Source organism: Manis pentadactyla, chromosome 17 (genome assembly GCF_030020395.1).
Source record: "Manis pentadactyla isolate mManPen7 chromosome 17, mManPen7.hap1, whole genome shotgun sequence".
In the NCBI taxonomy this organism is placed as follows: domain Eukaryota; kingdom Metazoa; phylum Chordata; class Mammalia; order Pholidota; family Manidae; genus Manis; species Manis pentadactyla.
This window is the reverse complement of record NC_080035.1, coordinates 58,602,921-58,622,113: the sequence shown is the minus strand read 5'-3', so window position 1 is coordinate 58,622,113 and position 19,193 is coordinate 58,602,921. Positions and strand designations below refer to the sequence as shown.

Below are 19,193 nucleotides of genomic sequence, written 5' to 3'. Positions count from 1 at the left end.
AGGGCATCCTACAGGGACTGCTCTAAATGGGAGCACTCCTAAAAAGAGCACAGAACAAAACACCCAACATATGAAGAAGGGAGGAGGAAGAATAAGAAGGGAGAGAAATAAAGAATCATCAGACTGTTTATAATAGCTCAACAAGCGGGTTAAGTTAGACAGTAAGATAGTAAAGAAGCTAACCCTAAACCTTTGGTAACCACAAACTTAAAGGCTGCAATGGCAATAAATTCATACCTTTCAATAATCACCCTAAATGTAAATGGACTGAATGCACCAATCGAAAGACACAGAGTAATAGAATGGATAAAAAAGCAAGATCCATCCATATGCTGCTTACAAGAGACGCACCTCAAACCCAAAGATGCGCACAGACTTAAAGTCAAGGGATGGAAAAAGATATTTCAAGCAAACAACAGAGAGAAGAAAGCAGGTGTTACAATTCTGGTATCACACAAAACAGACTTCAAAATAAAGAAAGTAACAAAAGACAAAGAAGGACATTACATAATGACAAAGGGCTCAGTCCATCAAGAGGATATAACCATTCTAAATATATATGCACCCAACACAGGAGCAACAACATACCTGAAACAAATATTAATAGAACTAAAGGAGGAAATAGAATGCAATGCATTCATTCTAGGAGACTTCAACACACCACTCACTCCAAAGGATAGATCCACCAGACAGAAAATAAGTAAGGACACAGAGGCACTGAACAACACACTAGAACAGATGGACCTAATAGACATCTACAGAACTCTACATCCAAAAGCAACAGGATACACATTCTTCTCAAGTGCACATGGAACATTCTCCAGAATAGACCACATACTAGGACACAAAAAGAGCCTCAGTAAATTCCAAAAGATTGAAACCCTACCAACCAACTTTTCAGACCACAAAGGCATTAAACTAGAAATAAACTGTTCAAAGAAAGCAAAAAGGCTCACAAACACATGGAGGCTAAACAACATGCTCCTAAATAATCAATGGATCAATGACCAAATCAAAATGGAGATCCAGCAATATATGGAAACAAATGACAACAACAACACTAAGCCCCAACTTCTGTGGGACACAGCAAAAGCAGTCTTGAGAGGAAAGTATATAGCAATCCAAGCATATTTAAAAAAGGAAGAGCAATCCCAAATGAACGGTCTAATGTCACAACTATCGAAATTGGAAAAAGAAGAAGAAATGAGGCCTAAGGTCAACAGAAGGAGGGACATAATAAAGATCAGATAAGAAATAAATAAAATTGAGAAGAATAAAACAATAGCAAAAATCAATGAAACCAAGAGCTGGTTCTTCGAGAAAATAAACAAAATAGATAAGCCTCTAGCCAGACTTATTAAGAGGAAAAGAGAGTCAACACAAATCAACAGTATCAGAAACGAGAAAGGAAAAATCACGACGGACCCCGCAGAAATACAAAGAATTATTAGAGAATACTATGAAAACCTATATGCTAACAAGCTGGGAAACCTAGGAGAAATGGACAACTTCCTAGAAAAATACAACCTTCCAAGACTGACCCAAAAAGAAACAGAAAATCTAAACAGACCAATTACCAGCAACGAAATTGAAGCGGTAATCAAAAAACTACCAAAGAACAAAACCCCCGGGCCAGATGGATTTACCTCGGAATTTTATCAGACATACAGGGAAGACATAATATCCATTCTCCTTAAAGTTTTCCAAGAAATAGAAGAGGAGGGGATACTCCCAAACTCATTCTATGAAGCTAACATCACCCTAATACCAAAACCAGGCAAAGACACCACCAAAAAAGAAAACTACAGACCAATATCCCTGATGAACGTAGACGCAAAAATACTCAACAAAATTTTAGCAAACCGAATTCAAAAATACATCAAAACCATCGTACACCATGACCAAGTGGGATTCATCCCAGGGATGCAAGGATGGCACAACATTCGAAAGTCCATCAATATCATCCACCACATCAACAAAAAGAAAGACAAAAACCACATGATCATCTCCATAGATGCTGAAAAAGCATTTGACAAAGTTCAACATCCATTCATGATAAAAACTCTCAGCAAAATGGGAATAGAGGGCAAGTACCTCAACATAATAAAGGCCATCTATGATAAACCCACAGCCAACATTATATTGAATAGCGAGAAGCTGAAAGCATTTCCTCTGAGATCGGGAATTAGGCAGGGATGCCCACTTTCTCCACTGTTATTTAACATAGTACTGGAGGTCCTAGCCACAGCAATCAGACAAAATAAAGAAATACAAGGAATCCAGATTGGTAAAGAAGAAGTTAAACTGTCACTATTTGCAGATGACATGATACTGTACATAAAAAACCCTAAAGACTCCACCCCAAAACTGCTAGAACTGATAGCGGAATACAGCAAAGTTGCAGGATACAAAATCAACACACAGAAATCTGTGGCTTTCCTATATACTAACAATGAACCAATAGAAAGAGAAATCAGGAAAACAACTCCATTCACAATTGCATCAAAAAAAAAAAAATACCTAGGAATAAACCTAACCAAAGAAGTGAAAGACTTATACTCTGAAAACTACAAGTCACTCTTAAGAGAAATTAAAGGGGACACTAACAGATGGAAACTCATCCCATGCTCGTGGCTAGGAAGAATTAATATCGTCAAAATGGCCATCCTGCCCAAAGCAATATACAGATTTGATGCAATCCCTATGAAACTACCAGCAACATTCTTCAATGAACTGGAACAAATAATTCAAAAATTCATATGGAAACACCAAAGACCCCGAATAGCCAAAGCAATCCTGAGAAAGAAGAATAACGTAGGGGGGATCTCACTCCCCAACTTCAAGCTCTACTATAAAGCCATAGTAATCAAGACAATTTGGTACTGGCACAAGAGCAGAGCCACAGACCAATGGAACAGACTAGAGAATCCAGACATTAACCCAGACATATATGGTCAATTAATATTTGATAAAGGAGCCATGGACATACAATGGCGAAATGACAGTCTCTTCACCAGGTGGTGCTGGCAAAACTGGACAGCTACATGTAGGAGAATGAAACTGGACCATTGTCTAACCCCATATACAAAAGTAAACTCAAAATGGATCAAAGACCTGAATGTAAGTCACGAAACCATTAAACTCTTGGAAGAAAACATAGGCAAAAACCTCTTAGACATAAACATGAGTGACCTCTTCTTGAAAATATCTCCCCAGGCAAGGAAAACAACAGCAAAAATGAACAAGTGGGACTATATTAAGCTGAAAAGCTTCTGTACAGCAAAAGACACCATCAATAGAACAAAAAGGATCCCTACAGTATGGGAGAATATATTTGAAAACGACACATCCGATAAAGGCTTGACATCCAGAATATATAAAGAGCTCACACGCCTCAACAAACAAAAAACAAATAACCCAATTAAAAAATGGGCAAAGGAACTGAACAGACAGTTCTCCAAAAAAGAAATACAGATGGCCAACAGACACATGAAAAGATGCTCCACATCGCTAATTATCAGAGAAATGCAAATTAAAACTACAATGAGGTATCACCTCACACCAGTAAGGATGGCTGCCATCCAAAAGACAAACAACAACAAATGTTGGTGAGGCTGTGGAGAAAGGGGAACCCTCCTACACTGCTGGTGGGAATGTAAACTTGTTCAACCATTGTGGAAAGCAGTATGGAGGTACATCAAAATGCTCAAAACAGACTTACCATTTGACCCAGGAATTGCACTCCTAGGAATTTACCCTAAGAATGCAGCAATCAAGTATGAGAAAGACCAATGTACCCCTATGTTTATCGCAGCACTATTTACAATAGCCAAGAATTGGAAGCAACCTAAATGTCCATCGATAGATGAATGGATAAAGAAGATGTGGTACATATACACAATGGAATATTATTCAGCCATAAGAAAAGGGCAAATCCAACCATTTGCAGCAACATGGATGGAGCTGGAGGGTATTATGCTCAGTGAAACAAGCCAAGCAGAGAAAGAGAAATACCAAATGATTTCACTCATCTGTGGAATATAAGAACAAAGGAAAAACCGAAGGAACAAAACAGCAACAGAATCACAGAACTCAAGAATGGACTAACAGGTACCAAAGGGAAAGGGACTGGGGAGGATGGGTGGGTAGGGAGGGATAAGGGGGGGCAGAAAAAGAAGGGTATTAAGATTAGCATCCATAGCGGGGTGGGAGAAAGGGGAGGGCAGTACAACACAGAGAAGACAAGTAGTGATTCTACAACAGTTTGCTACGCTGATAGACAGTGACTGTAAAGGAGTATATAGGGGGGACCTGGTATAGGGGAGAGCCTAGTAAACAAAGTATTCGTCATATAAGTGTAGATTAATGATTAAAAAAAAAAAAAAGCAGTTCCTATGTGGTGACCTCTAATGAGTTCTACACAATGATATAAAGGGCATATAAAAGTGTAGGCAAAGGGTCTGTTTGTGTTTATACAGAGGATCAAAGCCTAATTTGGCTACCCAGAAAATGAACTAAGATACGATATGAAAAAGAACTTCCAACATCAGCACTCTCGGGAAGACTCATGACAGAAGATGATCAGCAAAAAAAAAAAAACTCCAACAAAGATCCACACACTGTCACAGGTGTAGATGCACTCATCCCACCAGTTCCTGGACTTGCCATGGGAATGATGAAGGAGATATCTAAGCTGGCCTGTGCATACAGTAAAACAAAAAATTGGACTGGATCTATACTATTGGAACTCAATCAAGAATTAGGAGAAGTGCAAATTGTAGCGCTCCAAAATCTTACAACTACAGACTATTTACTGTTAAAAGAACATAAGGGATGTGAACATTCCCCAGGAATGGGTTGTTTTAATTTGTCTGATTTCTCTCAGACTGTTTAAGTTCAGTCGGACAATATCCACCATATCATAGATAAGTTTTCACAAATGCCTAAGGTGCCTAACTGGTTTTCTTGGTTTCACTGGAGATGGCTGGTAATTACAGGTATGCTTTGGTTAGGTAACTATATTCCTATTAAGTTAATGTGTGTGCACAATTTAATTAGTAGTTTAGAACCTATATATGCTGAAGTTACTCTACAAGAAGATATGTCAAAGAAATAATCAATCTTCCCAGGTTTTCTTCTGCCTGCTACTTCTGTAGCTTTTCTTCTTCCTACCTAATCACAACCTTTAAATAGAACTTGTGCCTCATATCGAATTTACCGAGTATCATAATTCTTCCAAGTGGTAAAGATACCTCAAGACAAATGCTGGGCATAGAAGCCACAGGGCATAAATATGCAAAGAAGTAAAAAGCTAACCTTTTCAAACAATAAGGCTTCTCTCTCACTTACCAACTTCACATTTCCCTGTATGGCCCCGGAAGATGACTGGTTAGCCAGAGACGGGTAAGATTCCTCAAGGGAGGAACAACCTAAGACAGGCACAGTCGCAGGGGCCATTTGGTGAGAAAATAGGGAGCAGCAGAGGTGAGGCTTAGAACCTCCCCCCTCATGTTCTGAGAGAAATCCTCTGCATACATGGATGTTTATTGCCCTCGTCTAGCTCGGATTAACACATAGTCTACAGGCACACACCTGATCATCTACATTTGCTCTCTTACAACACTAAACTCTTGTTTTCTACCTTTATCTCGTATCTACCTACCACTTCAGCATTTTATTAAAAATAATAATAATAGAGAAATGTGGTATCCACATATAAATCAAGTTTAAAAATCAAATGAATATTCATATTTGAACTGTGTATAGTTCATAATGCATGAACAAAACCGAAAGCTTCTGTGATGACTGCCCTTGCACTGTTCACCATGTAACTTATTCACTATGTAAGAATTTGTACTCCATGTAAGAATTTGTTCGTTATGCATCAGAAGATTGGAGACTGACGAAAATTAGGCTTGGGGTGGATTAATGATTGTGCAATGAGTATTGACCCCCCTATACAGAAATTTATTGTGGTTAACAACTATTTGATCAATAAATATGAGAGATGCCCTTACAAAATATATATATATATATATATATATATAAACACACTTCCAATTGTAAAATAAATAAGTAACCGGGATGTAATGTATAGCATAAGGAATATAGTCACAATATTGTAACAACTTGGTATGGTGATAGCTGGTACCTAGAATTATCATGTATATAAATGTTGAATCACTGTGTTGTACACCTGAAACTAATGTAATGTAATACTGTTGTCAATTACCCTTCAATAAAAAAAAAAAAAAAAAACACTCTGGAAATGCCAAAGGCCTAAACAATAAAACAATTATTCATAGGTAATTAATTCCAAACGGAGGGCTCTCTTAAAAACAAAAATAATCACTTGGTGAATAAAAATCACCTTTTCCAAGGAATTATTTAATAGATCATGAAATCTCAGTGCTGGATTTCTTAAGAGGAAAAATCCCTAAATCAATCATCTAAACAGACATGATGACAATGATTATACTGAACTGTTTAAGTTCATAGAGACTTCTGCCTCACGCTCTAAGTAGCTTATAGAAGTCTGCTTCTGAGAACTAGAAAAGCAAACACACATGCACACACATGCACACACACCTGTTAGAAGGCATCAGAAAGCTGCCGAGGCAGCAAAGAACTCCATGCTCTTGCTGATTATTGGTGTAAAGAGGCTGAGAAGCCAGAGAGGACAAGGAAGGAAGCAAGCAGAGCTTTAGACAATCTTACAGAACTGGGCAGACAAAAGAATAGGCCAGGAACTGGGAGCCCAAGATCCCAGAAAGAAGGGACAGAGAAGTAGGCCTGACACTCAGCACTAACTTCCCCATCAGGCTGTTTGCTCAGTTTAGGGCAAGAGGTTGATTCTCCAAGCATAAAGTGGCTAAAGGCACAGCAGGACTCAAAAGAAGAGAAACACCCCAGCAGTCAGTTGCTACCCTGGGAAGCTACTTTTTAGGAATGGAGAGAAATCAGAAGAAGGAGTCATACAAAGGCTGCAAACCAGCCTTGAATCTACTCATTCCAGATTCCAGTGAGGTGACCTTTCCCTCTGCTGCCCACCACCCGGGACATCTAATTAGATTTAGGTTCAAGTCACATTTTCTTGGTAGGTGAAGTTGGTTAACATCTCTAAACTTGTTTCTTCCTCTGTAAAAGAGTGTGTCTTGGTTGAAATGTCATGAGAAAAAAGTGTATCATGTCAAACCGCTCCGTAAATACTGTACTTATGGCTAAATTACAAGTGGTCCTGAATATCTGGTTTTTCCCCCTCTTCCTGGGTACATAGCCCAGATAGAGATTATATTTCTGAATATTTCCAGTATGCTTTGAAAATATGCTCAGTTCAGCTCAACAAAACGAGAGCAGCAGCGTTTTATGTGCTCCTGAGACATTCTGCTTGCCCAGGACATCGGCTCTTTCCTCCGCTCAGGCTGAAGTGCAGGTGTCACAACGACCCAATGCAGACCCTTCAAGCAGGACCGCAGCCTTGGGGGCGGCTGAATCAGGGGCCCTGAATGACTGCACCATGCACAGCTGCCTTAACAACTCAGATGGGATAGAAAATTGAGTAAGAGATAAATAATGTCCCAGCTTATTTAGGCAATCAGAAAGGAAAACCTCCTTCTACCGCAGTTTAGTCATCACACCAGCTACTGCAATGCAAAACAAATATCAATTGTCTATTAAATGCAACAAAATTAAATTTTAACTACTGTTAAAAAGTCCAAGGAAGACTTTATGTAGTTGTGTGGAATGGCTGCTGTTCTGGAATGAGAAATAAGGACATCTTTCTTCTTGTCTGGGTCGCAAAGTCAGACAGAATGCATATTGACAGTGAGTACTGATCAATAGGAATCCTTCTCTCTTTTTTTTTTTTACTGTTGTCAGAAAGCATCAGGCAATGTACAATAGAAGAAATTAGCAGACAAAGCCTGTGAGCACAAGGAAATACTCAATGAGTTGGAAAATATCACAAAAAAAAGTAACATAATGGAATATAAATAATTGTCAAGTTTGGAAGCCATACTTTAAAAACCACACAAAAAACAAACTCTGTGCAAATGCCTTTAATTTTATTATTTCCTCACATCAAATTCATTAAGAAATGTGGAGTCACATGCAGTTACAGAGACACATACATGTCTGAACTAGGTTTTCCGCTTTCTTCTTGTACTTCTCAGTTTCCCCCTTTTCCTTCCAAACACAGACCTGGCCGTCACCAGGATGGGTGCCGTCTGCTCTCTATCGTCGTCGCTAGAACTGCTCGTAGTCACCCCTTGACCCCCGACAGGAGCAGGCTTCCCGGGGGTCTGCACATCTGAAGAGCTGACTTTTGACTCTGCAGCAGCCGCTGTTCCCCTTGGCACGTTCATTAAAGATAAGCACTCGGCATCCTCACCGGAAGATGCGTCCGATGAGTGTGAGAGGTAGGCCTCCCCCACGAACCCGCCCGGTGCACGCGCTCCTTGAGAATCTGAGAGCCTTTTTCTCTTCAAGCCTGATGCCTCCTCCCATTTATTCGCTATGCTTCCCTTCCGGGTTTCCCCTTTTGCCTTATCAAGGAGCCCAACTTCCTTCTCCAGGGCGACCGACGCTGCTTCTAGTTCACCGGCTGCTGCTTCTCTTTCTTTCCTCAGCATACACGTCACAGCTCTGTTGAGTCTCTGGCTCTTAATACTCTTGGCATCTTGTTTTTCCTGTTGAGCTAATCTAAAGAAAGAATCAATTCGGAGCTGTGTCTAAAAAAAAAATAATAATAATAATGAATCAAACAAGTAAGTAAAGTTCCTGAAAGCAAACCAGAGCTGCACGTGGGTCACCGGCACTCAGTGACTCTTTCAGAGGACGCGAATTCGTTCTCTCAGAAGCTGGGCTCTCCCGGATGAACCGGCCGACGGAAACTTTTACTTTTCTAGGTCAGACTGAAAGCAGTATGTGCACCACTTCTGTCCACATCTCACATGAGAAATCCCTTCCTAGGCACTCAAAGAGAGTCACATATTTTCTTAGTAGCCAAATATATTATTTTGGGGCAACCAGTTTTATGGGGTCTGTTTCTAAATTCCACTCCTTCCTTCCTTTGAAAACATCATGATCATATGATACCTTTAGAAGGCAACTTCATAGTATTATATGTTAAAGGCATAAAAAATATTCATGCCTTTTGTTCAACAAGTCCACTTTTAGAAAGACATTCTTAAAAAATAGTTACATTTGGGAAAAGTTACATGCCTACTGTTCATTACAGCACTATTAATGAAACCTGAAAATCAAAGGTCCACTAAGTGAACTGAACCAACAAAGTTAAATCTCTTCAGTGAAATCCAATCTGGTCATTTGAAATTACAAGAACTATGCAATATATAGAAAAAAACCTTACGTTCATAAACGGGGGAGGGGAAGTAGGAGTTAAATATATCAAACTGTATGTAAGTTTGACAACAAAAATATGTGGAGAGGAGGAAGATTAACAGAAAATAAACCTAAATGTTAACATCTGTGTTAGAAGTCAATAATAAGTAATTTTAATTCATTTTTCTCACTCTCTAATTTTGGAGAAATAAACTTATATTAACATCTATAAGGGAAAGGAAGAAAAATATTATGACAAGTTTATCTGAAATAAAGATGTAATTGGTGGTTAAGCCAACCAACTGTCCTTGCCAGTGCTGTACACTGTTTCCAGAACAGAAAGTCATCAAACTAAGGAAAGGAAATTTTTTGGACAGGTTGTCTGCCTCAGTTTTATGTTTTTTCAAAATTAACCCACCCAAATAGAGACGGATTTCAATATATTTATCTTACAGGATATGGTCTCCTTCCTGCCAGGTGGTGTACCCGTTTATGTTTCGGGTTGTTTCTGTGTGGCTAGGAATTACCCATGCACAGAGCAGGACGCTGTGACCTGCACAAGGGAGCTGAGGGCCGCGCGAAGGCCCCTCTTCCCCTCAGAAACCTCTCCTGCCAGTATTCTATAGTGACTCAACTTCCACCTTTGATGCCATTTATAGAATTAAAAAGCTTTAATACTTGAAGACACTTTAATGGTCAGGACTACTTTGGGCTCGACACTTCCTAAACTTTTGAAAAAGGAGAATACCTCTTAAAGGCTAAAATATTTAACAATAAACACGTCTGTGTGCAATCCATCTTAGAATGGGCTGTTCAATGAGTGAGTGAATATGAAAGGACACAAAAGTCCAGTCCAAGAATGAACTGGGAAGTGAAGACAAAGTCCAGTTTTCCTTTTCCTGTTTCCTCTGTTCTCTTTTCTTAAGTATAACAACTTTAACATGTTACATGCACTAAAATAAAAGAGTAACTAGTCTTTTGTAGCTGCCACTCAGAGCCTTCCTAGTTCACTATTTACCCTGAACTTAGGAAGAGAGTCCCATGATTACCTGGTGGGTGTTCAGTTGCTTTAATACTGGAAGCAGAGTCTCATCTGTCTTCGCCCTGTTCCAGCCAAAATACCGCTGACAAAATATGCCGGCAGTTAAGGTTTATGCAAGATTTTAAAGATAATTAAACAAGTGATAAATAAAAAGGCCCAAAGAACCCACCCTTGGTTCCCTGTATTTCCAAAGGTTTTCATGTTTTAAAGATGAAAGGGGTAAAATAAAAAGGGTAACAAAACAAACTAACATAATCATTGTGTACATTTCAATATCCTCTAAGATAAATAAAAAACATCCAACTCTCATTTTAGGACCTCGAAGACTTGTGACTATGAAAAAAGGTTAATCTAGAAGAAATACAGATTTCAGTTCAAATACATATTCCTTTGAGAGAAAAAAACTGTAGTTAGATTAATACTATTACAAACTTGAACATCTATCCACATGATTATTTAAATACACAGAAGGAATATCAGTAATAAAAAGAATAAAACTAATAATATTTTCTATCTTTCAGAATGACTAATACTTAAGTATGTGGCTATATCTACAAATGTTTATCACTACTTACTTAAAATAAAGACCCTCTTTAACACTACAAAGATTATTCACAATAGCTAAAACATGGAAGCAACCCAACCATCCGACAGATAAATGGATAAACAAAATGTGGTATATCTATACAACGGAATATGGGTCAGCCTTAAAAAGGAAGGAAATTCTGACACATGCTGCAATATGGATGAAACCTGAAGACATTATACTGAGTGAAATAATCTACACGCAAAGATACAAAAAGACAAGCACTAGATTCCACTTACATGAAGTACTTTAGTCAAAAGTCACAGAGACAGAATGTAGAATGCTGGGGGCCAGGGGCTGTAGGGAGCTTTTTAATGGGTCTATAGTTTCAGTTTTGCAAGATGAAAAGAATATAGAGATGAATGGTGGTGACGATTGTAGAACAATGTGAATGTATTTAATACCACTGAACTGCATGCTTTTAAGATGGCAAATTTTATGTGTATTCTACCACCAAAAAAAAAAAAAAAAACCCTAAGGAGAAAGAAAAAAGGAACTAAAGAAGCATCTTAGATAAATGGAGTATCATGAAAAAACTGATTCAAGATCATGTTCCCTAAGTATTAAATGAAAACACATTTGGCTCAATGTTCCTTTTTGCTTTAAGAAAAGTGAAAGGATATTCCCTGATTTTGTCGAGATCGGGTCTGCCCCACAGAAACGACCCCCTGGAGTCGTCCACCGCGGGTCTGAGGTAAGCGTCCGCCACGGCGGGATTGGGAAAGCCAGGCGTGAGCTGCAACTTGCGTAATTTTTTTTTCACCTTGGTGTCATAAGGATTAGGCCTTATCTTCTTATCTTTCTGAGCGCAGTGCCACCACTCTCTGTAAGGCAAAGCAGACAAGCCCTCAAGAAGCGGTAAGACACTGCGGCAGAGGCACTGAAGACGAAGGCTACCTCCAAGTCAGGGCACGGGAGCGCGGGCCCGCCCTCCAAAACAAATCCTGCCACTTACAGAATAACGCTTCTCTTTGTTTAGTGTCATTAACCACAGGACCTAATGACAGCGAACTCTGCCGGACCGTTTATGTGCACCTGCCCTGGGCACACGCATCTGCACACCGATCAGCACGTAAGCCCGGGCCTATCACCTCCTGCCTCACAGACGGGGAAACTGAGCACAGGGCACCTGCCCGGGATTTAACAGCTGGGCCTGCTACAGTCAGACTCTCACAGTCTCCCTCCTGCACCCGGAAAAAAGTCACATCTCTGCTTCTCCATCTCAGTGGTAAAATGAAGCAATATACCTATTATTTACCTCAAATCAACTATAAGAATAAACCCGAAATTACTTAATAAAATGTAAAAATGCAAAGAACATGTTCAATTTTAAAACTGTAGAACAATCCTCTTTAGAAAGTATAGTCCCAATTTTGGAGAAAATGCATATGTGTGGAGAAAGGGAAGAAGTAAATAGGGATATATAAGATAATAAGAAAAACAACTTATTTTACTGTATGGTAGGCAATGCTCTAAGTGAGGACACAACTGTTCATTTTCTTCTTTATATTTTATTCAAATTTCAACTTCTCCATGGTGAGCATAAATTCTACGGCAGATTAAAGAGCCACACATTCCTTGACCCTCCTCCCATCAAGAAGTGGGGCCCACGTGCCCTCCCCTTGAGCGAGGGCAGGCCCGAGACTGAGGAAGTGGCACTGCAAGGCCTTCAGGGCCTGCGGCTTCCATACCCCGCCTCTTACACTGTTTGCCTGGAGGCAGCAGGCCTGCTATAAAGAAGCCCCTGCTCGTGACGAGGTCCAGGCGGGGGATGTCCAAGGCAGCACCACCTGCCAGCCACAGGTAAGAGCACCTGAAGCCCAGCCAGGCTGCCCGTCACACGTGGAACAGGGCAGGACATACACCTGCAGCCTGGCCAAACTGCAGATTCATGCGCAAAGTCAAAGTCTGATGCTGTGCAAAGTCATGGGGCTTAAAGTAGCTGGTGATGAGGCAATGATGACCAGAAAAATTTCACAATTAGGAAAAATGAAAGGTACAAAACTTAAAAACATAAATATAACCCTCACCAGTCTATGCAGTCAATGAGACCTTGAAGAAAAAACCCTACATCTCAGGGAACACTGCCCCACAGACTTCCTATGGAACTGACACAGATTTGGGCTCAGCTTTCCTTCACCAATGCAGGAGTGCCATCTAGTGTTAGAAAAACTAACTGCAGTCTTCATTGTAGGACAAAAATGTAAAAAAGATCCTCATTTTTACAAAATTGCTTCCAAGCGTGTATTGGGAGAATACCTACCATTCTCTCCTGCTCACTTTGAATTTTCATCTCTTAAATAGTGATCATGATTGCCAGCTAGGAAGATCAATGCAAACAACTGTGTTCTAATCAAACCAAAGGTTTAACCCCCATTCTTAAAGCAAGAGGGCCCAGCACTTAACACAAAGATGAATGCTGGCATCGGCCAACCCGCTGAGCCACGGAGGGCACAGGAGGCGGTGGAAGTAAAAGGCTTGTGCCTTCACCGAGTTAGTGCAGTGGAACTGCTGTTCTCTGTCCCAGCTGTTTTGGAGCTATTGGGGAATTTGAGCCCAGTACTTTCAGGTTTCATTTTCCCCCAAAAGAATTCAAAATTTTCTGTGAAATCTCCCCTAGTTTAAACATCAGTAGCCAATTCCAAATTAAAGCTCCATAGGAGAACACACTGTGTAGGCCAAGCCAAACATAGCCTGGCCAAATTCAGCCTGCAGGCCCAGGGTAGCTTCACGTTCAAGGGGCAGTGATGAGCAAGAGCCTGGCTACAAGGAGGCGGAAGCAGAAATGAGAGCAAGGGAACATTCTAAATTCTCTCAAGTCCGCACTCATCCTAACCCTTCTGAGCCAGGGGAAGCTGAGGCTGCTCCCACCTGGTACCGGCCAGCTAGACGCCCAGAGAAGAAATGGCTAAAACAGACTCTAAAAATGTGAACTATTTAACTGGAAACAAATGAGCAAAAGCTGTTGAAAGAAAAGAAAAATAGCATGAACAGCATTCACCAAATCAGAAATGCAAAATGTCAGTGAACACGAAAAAAATTTACTCTCACTAATAATTAGGACACTAAATTGAAAAGACAGATACCAGGTTCACTTATTCTAAAATAACAACCAGGTAAGAATTAGAGATATCTATGTAAAAATGGCCAAATCAATGTTTGTTTAGACTTTAAAAAATAGAAATAACAATAGGCATTTGCTTAAATTCATTAATCATGATACATCAAAAGACTACAATGAAGTCATTAAAGCCGATAATCTAGACATTGTTGATAATACACCTTGTTCTACAAATGAGTTACAGTTAACCTAAAAAGTATATAGTATCATCCCATTTTTACAAAAAAATAAATAATAAACACATTTATGAGTATAAATGTATACATGAGTGTGTATGTGTATACATATATAAAATGTATGAGTATGCTATGCACGGAAAAGTCTAAAATAATATAAACCAAAATGTTAACTGTAATCATCTTTTTAATTCATATTTTAAATTTTTCTATTTATGCATTTATTTTATGTATAATAAAGTTATTTGTACTTTTTCAAGTTATTTTCATACCATGAACTATGAGCTACCTAACAGCTCGTCTCCTGTACATCCATTTCCTCAATATTAAGAAAATTATGGAGAGGAGCCAAGATGGCGGCATGAGTAGAGCAGCGGAAATCTCCTCCCAAAACCACATATATCTATGAAAATATAACAAAGACAACCCTTCCTAGAATAAAGACCAGAGGACACAGGACAATATCCAAACCACATCCGCACCTGAGAGAACCCAGCGCCTCGCGAAGGGGGTGAGATACAAGCCCCGGCCCCGCGGGAGCCGAGCGCCCCTCCCCCCAGCTCCCGGCGGGAGAAGAGCAGGCAGAGCGGGAGGGAGACGGAGCCCAGGGCTGCCGAGCACCCAGCCCCAGCCATCCGGGCCAGAGCGCAGACACAGTGCGTGCGCAGGGGGCCCTGGATGCTAGGGAATCGGGGAAGCAAGAACAGTGAGTGGGCACCGGTGGCGGGAGCTGGAGGACATAAGTGAGCAGCCATTTTTTTTTTTTGGTTTCTGTTTTGTATTGGCGAGTGGTTTTTGGAAGTCTTAAAGCGATAGGGACCCCAATACTAGGGAAACAGGGCAGCAAGACCGGTGAGCAGATGCCTGAGGCTGGCGCCGGAGAATAAAGAAAAACGAACGGCCATTTTTTTTTTTTTTAATTAAAAAAAAAATTTTTTTTTTGAGGTCGTTGTTCTGTTTTGGCGGGTGCTTTTTGGAAGTCTTAAAGGGGCAGGGCGGGACACTTAATCCAGAGGTAGGGAATCCGGGGATCTCTGGGCACCCTAATCCCCTGGGCTGCAGGGAGCAGGGAGGCCCCTTAGGGAGATAAACAGCCTCCAGGCCGCTCCCCCTCCAACGCGACTCCACCACCTTGGAGCAGAGGCCCGAGCCAGGCCACGCCCACAGCAACAGCAGAGATAAACTCCATAGCAGCCGGGCAGGAAGCAGAAGCCCTGTCTGCGTGCAGCTGCCCAGCACAAGCCACTAGAGGTCGCTGTTCTCCCAGGCGAGGAGGGCCACAAACCAACAAGAAGGGAAGTTCTTCCAGCCGTCACTCGTCCCAGCTCTGCAAACTATTCCTATCACCATGAAAAGACAAAGCTACAGGCAGACAAAGATCACAGAGACAACACCAGAGAAAGAGACAGACCTAACCAGTCTTCCTGACAAAGAATTCAAAATAAGAATCATAAACATGCTGACAGAGATGCAGAGAAATACGCAAAAGAAATGGGATGAAGTCCGGAGGGAGATCACAGATGCCAGAAAGAAGATCGCAGAAATGAAACAAACTCTGGAAGGGTTTATAAGCAGAATGGATAGGATGCAAGAGGCCATTGATGGAATTGAAACCAGAGAACAGGAACGCATAGAAGCTGACATAGAGAGAGATAAAAGGATCTCCAGGAATGAAATAATATTAAGAGAACTGTGTGACCAATCCAAAAGGAACAATATCCGTATTATAGGGGTTCCAGAAGAAGAAGAGAGAGGAAAAGAGATGGAAAGTACCTTGGAAGAAATAATTGCTGAAAACTTCCCCAAACTGGGGGAGGAAATAATCGAACAGACCACGGAAATACACAGAACCCCCAACAGAACGGATCCAAGCAGTACAACACCAAGACACACAATAATTAAAATGGCAAAGATAAAGGACAAGGAAACAGTTTTAAAGGCAGCTAGAGAGAAAAAGGTCACCTATAAAAGAAAACCCATCAGGCTAACATTAGACTTCTCAACAGAAACCCTACAGGCCAGAAGAGAATGGCATGACATATTTAATATAATGAAACACAAGGGCCTTGAACCAAGGATACTGTATCCACCAAGACTATCATTCAAATATGATGGTGGGATTAAACAATTCCCAGACAAACAAATGCTGAGGGAATTTGCCTCCCACAAACCACCTCTACAGGACATCTTACAGGGACTACTCTAGATGGGAGCACTCCTAGAAAGAGCACAGCACAAAACACCCAACATATGAAGAATGGAGGAGGAGGAATAAGAAGGGAGAGAAGAAAACAATCTCCAGACAGTGTATATAACAGCTCAATAAGTGAGCTAAGTTAGGCAGTAAGATACTAAAGAGGCTAACCTTGAACCTTTGGTAACCACGAATTTAAAGCCTGTAATGGCAATAAGTACATATCTTTCAATAGTCACCCTAAATGTTAATGGACTGAACGCACCAATCAAAAGACACAGAGTAATAGAATGGATAAAAAAGCAAGACCCATATATATGCTGCTTAGAAGAAACTCACCTCAAACCCAAAGACATGTACAGACTAAAAGTCAAGGGATGGAAAAACATATTTCAGGCAAACAACAGCAAGAAGAAAGCAGGGGTGGCAGTACTAATATCAGACAAAATAGACTTCAAAACAAAGAAAGTAACAAGAGATAAAGAAGGACACGACATAATGATAAAGGGCTCAGTCCAACAAGAGGATATAACCATTCTAAATATATATGCACCCAACACAGGAGCACCAGCATATGTGAAACAAATACTAACAGAACTAAAGGGGGAAATAGACTGCAATGCATTCATTCTAGGAGACTTCAACACACCACTCACCCCAAAGGATAGATCCACCGGGCAGAAAATAAGTAAGGACACGGAAGCACTGAACAACACAGTAGAGCAGATGGACCTAATAGACATCTACAGAACTCTACATCCAAAAGCAACAGGATACACATTCTTCTCAAGTGCACATGGAACATTCTCCAGAATAGACCACATACTAGGCCACAAAAAGAGCCTCAGTAAATTCAAAAAGACTGAAATCCTACCAACCAACTTTTCAGACCACAAAGGCATAAAACTAGAAATAAATTGTACAAAGAAAGCAAAGAGGCTCACAAACACATGGAGGCTTAACAACACGCTCCTAAATAATCAATGGATCAATGACCAAATCAAAATGGAGATCCAGCAATATATGGAAACAAATGACAACAACAACACTAAGCCCCAACTTCTGTAGGACACAGCAAAAGCAGTCTTAAGAGGAAAGTATATAGCAATCCAAGCATATTTAAAAAAGGAAGAACAATCCCAAATGAATGGTATAATGTCACAATTATCGAAATTGGAAAAAGAAGAAGAAATGAGGCCTAAGGTCAGCAGAAGGAGGGACATAATAAAGATCAGAGAAGAAATAAATAAAATTGAGAAGAATACAACAATAGCAAAAATCAATGAAACCAAGAGCTGGTTCTTTGAGAAAATAAACAAAATAGATAAGTCTCTAGCTAGACTTATTAAGAAGAAAAGAGAGTCAACACAAATCAACAGTATCAGAAACGAGAAAGGAAAAATCACAACGGACCCCACAGATATACAAAGAATTATTAGAGAATACTATGAAAACCTATATGCTAACAAGCTGGGAAACCTAGGACAAATGGACAACTTCCTAGAAAAATACAACCTTCCAAGACTGACCCAGAAAGAAACTGAAAATCTAAACAGACCAATTACCAGCAATGAAACTGAAGCGGTAATCAAAAAACTACCCAAGAACAAAACCCCCGGGCCAGATGGATTTACCTCGGAATTTTATCAGACATACAGGTAAGACATAATATCCATTCCTCTTAAAGTTTTCCAAAAAATGGAGGAGGAAGGGATACTCCCAAACTCATTCTATGCAGCTAACATCACCCTAATACCAAAACCAGGCAAAGACCCCACAAAAAAAGAAAACTACAGACCAATATCCCTGATGAATGTAGATGCAAAAATACTCAACAAAATATTAGCAAACCGAATTCAAAAATACATCAAAAGGATCATACACCATGACCACGTGGGATTCATCCCAGGGATGCAAGGATGGTACAACATTCAAAAGTCCATCAACATCATCCACCACATCAACAAAAAGAAAGACAAAAACCACATGATCATCTCCATAGATGCTGAAAAAGCATTTGACAAAGTTCAACATCCATTCATGATAAAAACTCCCAGCAAAATGGGAATAGAGGGCAAGTGCCTCAACATAATAAAGGCCATCTATGATAAACCCACAGCCAACATTATATTGGACAGCGAGAAGCTGAAAGCATTTCCTCTGAGATCCGGAACTAGACAGGGATGCCCACACTCCCCACTGTTATTTAACATAGTACTGGAGGTCCTAGCCACAGCAATCAGACAAAACAAAAACATACAAGGAATCCAGATTGGTAAAGAAGAAGTTAAACTGTCACTATTTGCAGATGACATGATACTGTACATAAAAAACCCTAAAGACTCGATCCCAAAACTACTAGAACTGATATCGGAATACAGCAAAGTTGCAGGATACAAAACCAACACACAGAAATCTGTGGCTTTCCTATACACTAACAATGAACCAACAGAAAGAGAAATCAGGAAAACAACTCCATTCACAATTGCATCAAAAAAAATAAAATACCTAGGAATAAACCTAACCAAAGAAGTGAAAGACTTATACTCTGAAAACTACAAGTCACTCTTAAGAGAAATTAAAGGGGACACTAACAGATGGAAACTCATCCCATGCTCGTGGCTACGAAGAATTAATATCGTCAAAATGGCCATCCTGCCCAAAGCAATATACAGATTTGATGCAATCCCTATGAAACTACCAGCAACATTCTTCAATGAACTGGAACAAAT

General features: G+C 40.2%; 1 protein-coding gene across 2 annotated transcripts in view; it reads right to left on the bottom strand.

Annotated features, from left to right (window-relative positions):
* Window positions 1-8,042: 8,042 nt before the first annotated feature.
* Window positions 8,043-19,193, bottom strand: part of LOC118916724 (basic immunoglobulin-like variable motif-containing protein) — a 77,135-nt gene continuing 65,984 nt past the window's right edge. For both annotated transcript variants that reach the window (XM_036893896.2, XM_036893894.2), the window contains 3 exons: window positions 11,594-11,794; window positions 10,392-10,476; window positions 8,043-8,729 (listed from right to left, as the gene is read on the bottom strand). In XM_036893896.2, the coding sequence (XP_036749791.2) occupies window positions 8,139-8,729; window positions 10,392-10,476; window positions 11,594-11,794 (877 nt within the window). In that variant the 3' untranslated portion in view covers window positions 8,043-8,138. The remainder of the gene's footprint in view (window positions 8,730-10,391; window positions 10,477-11,593; window positions 11,795-19,193) is intronic.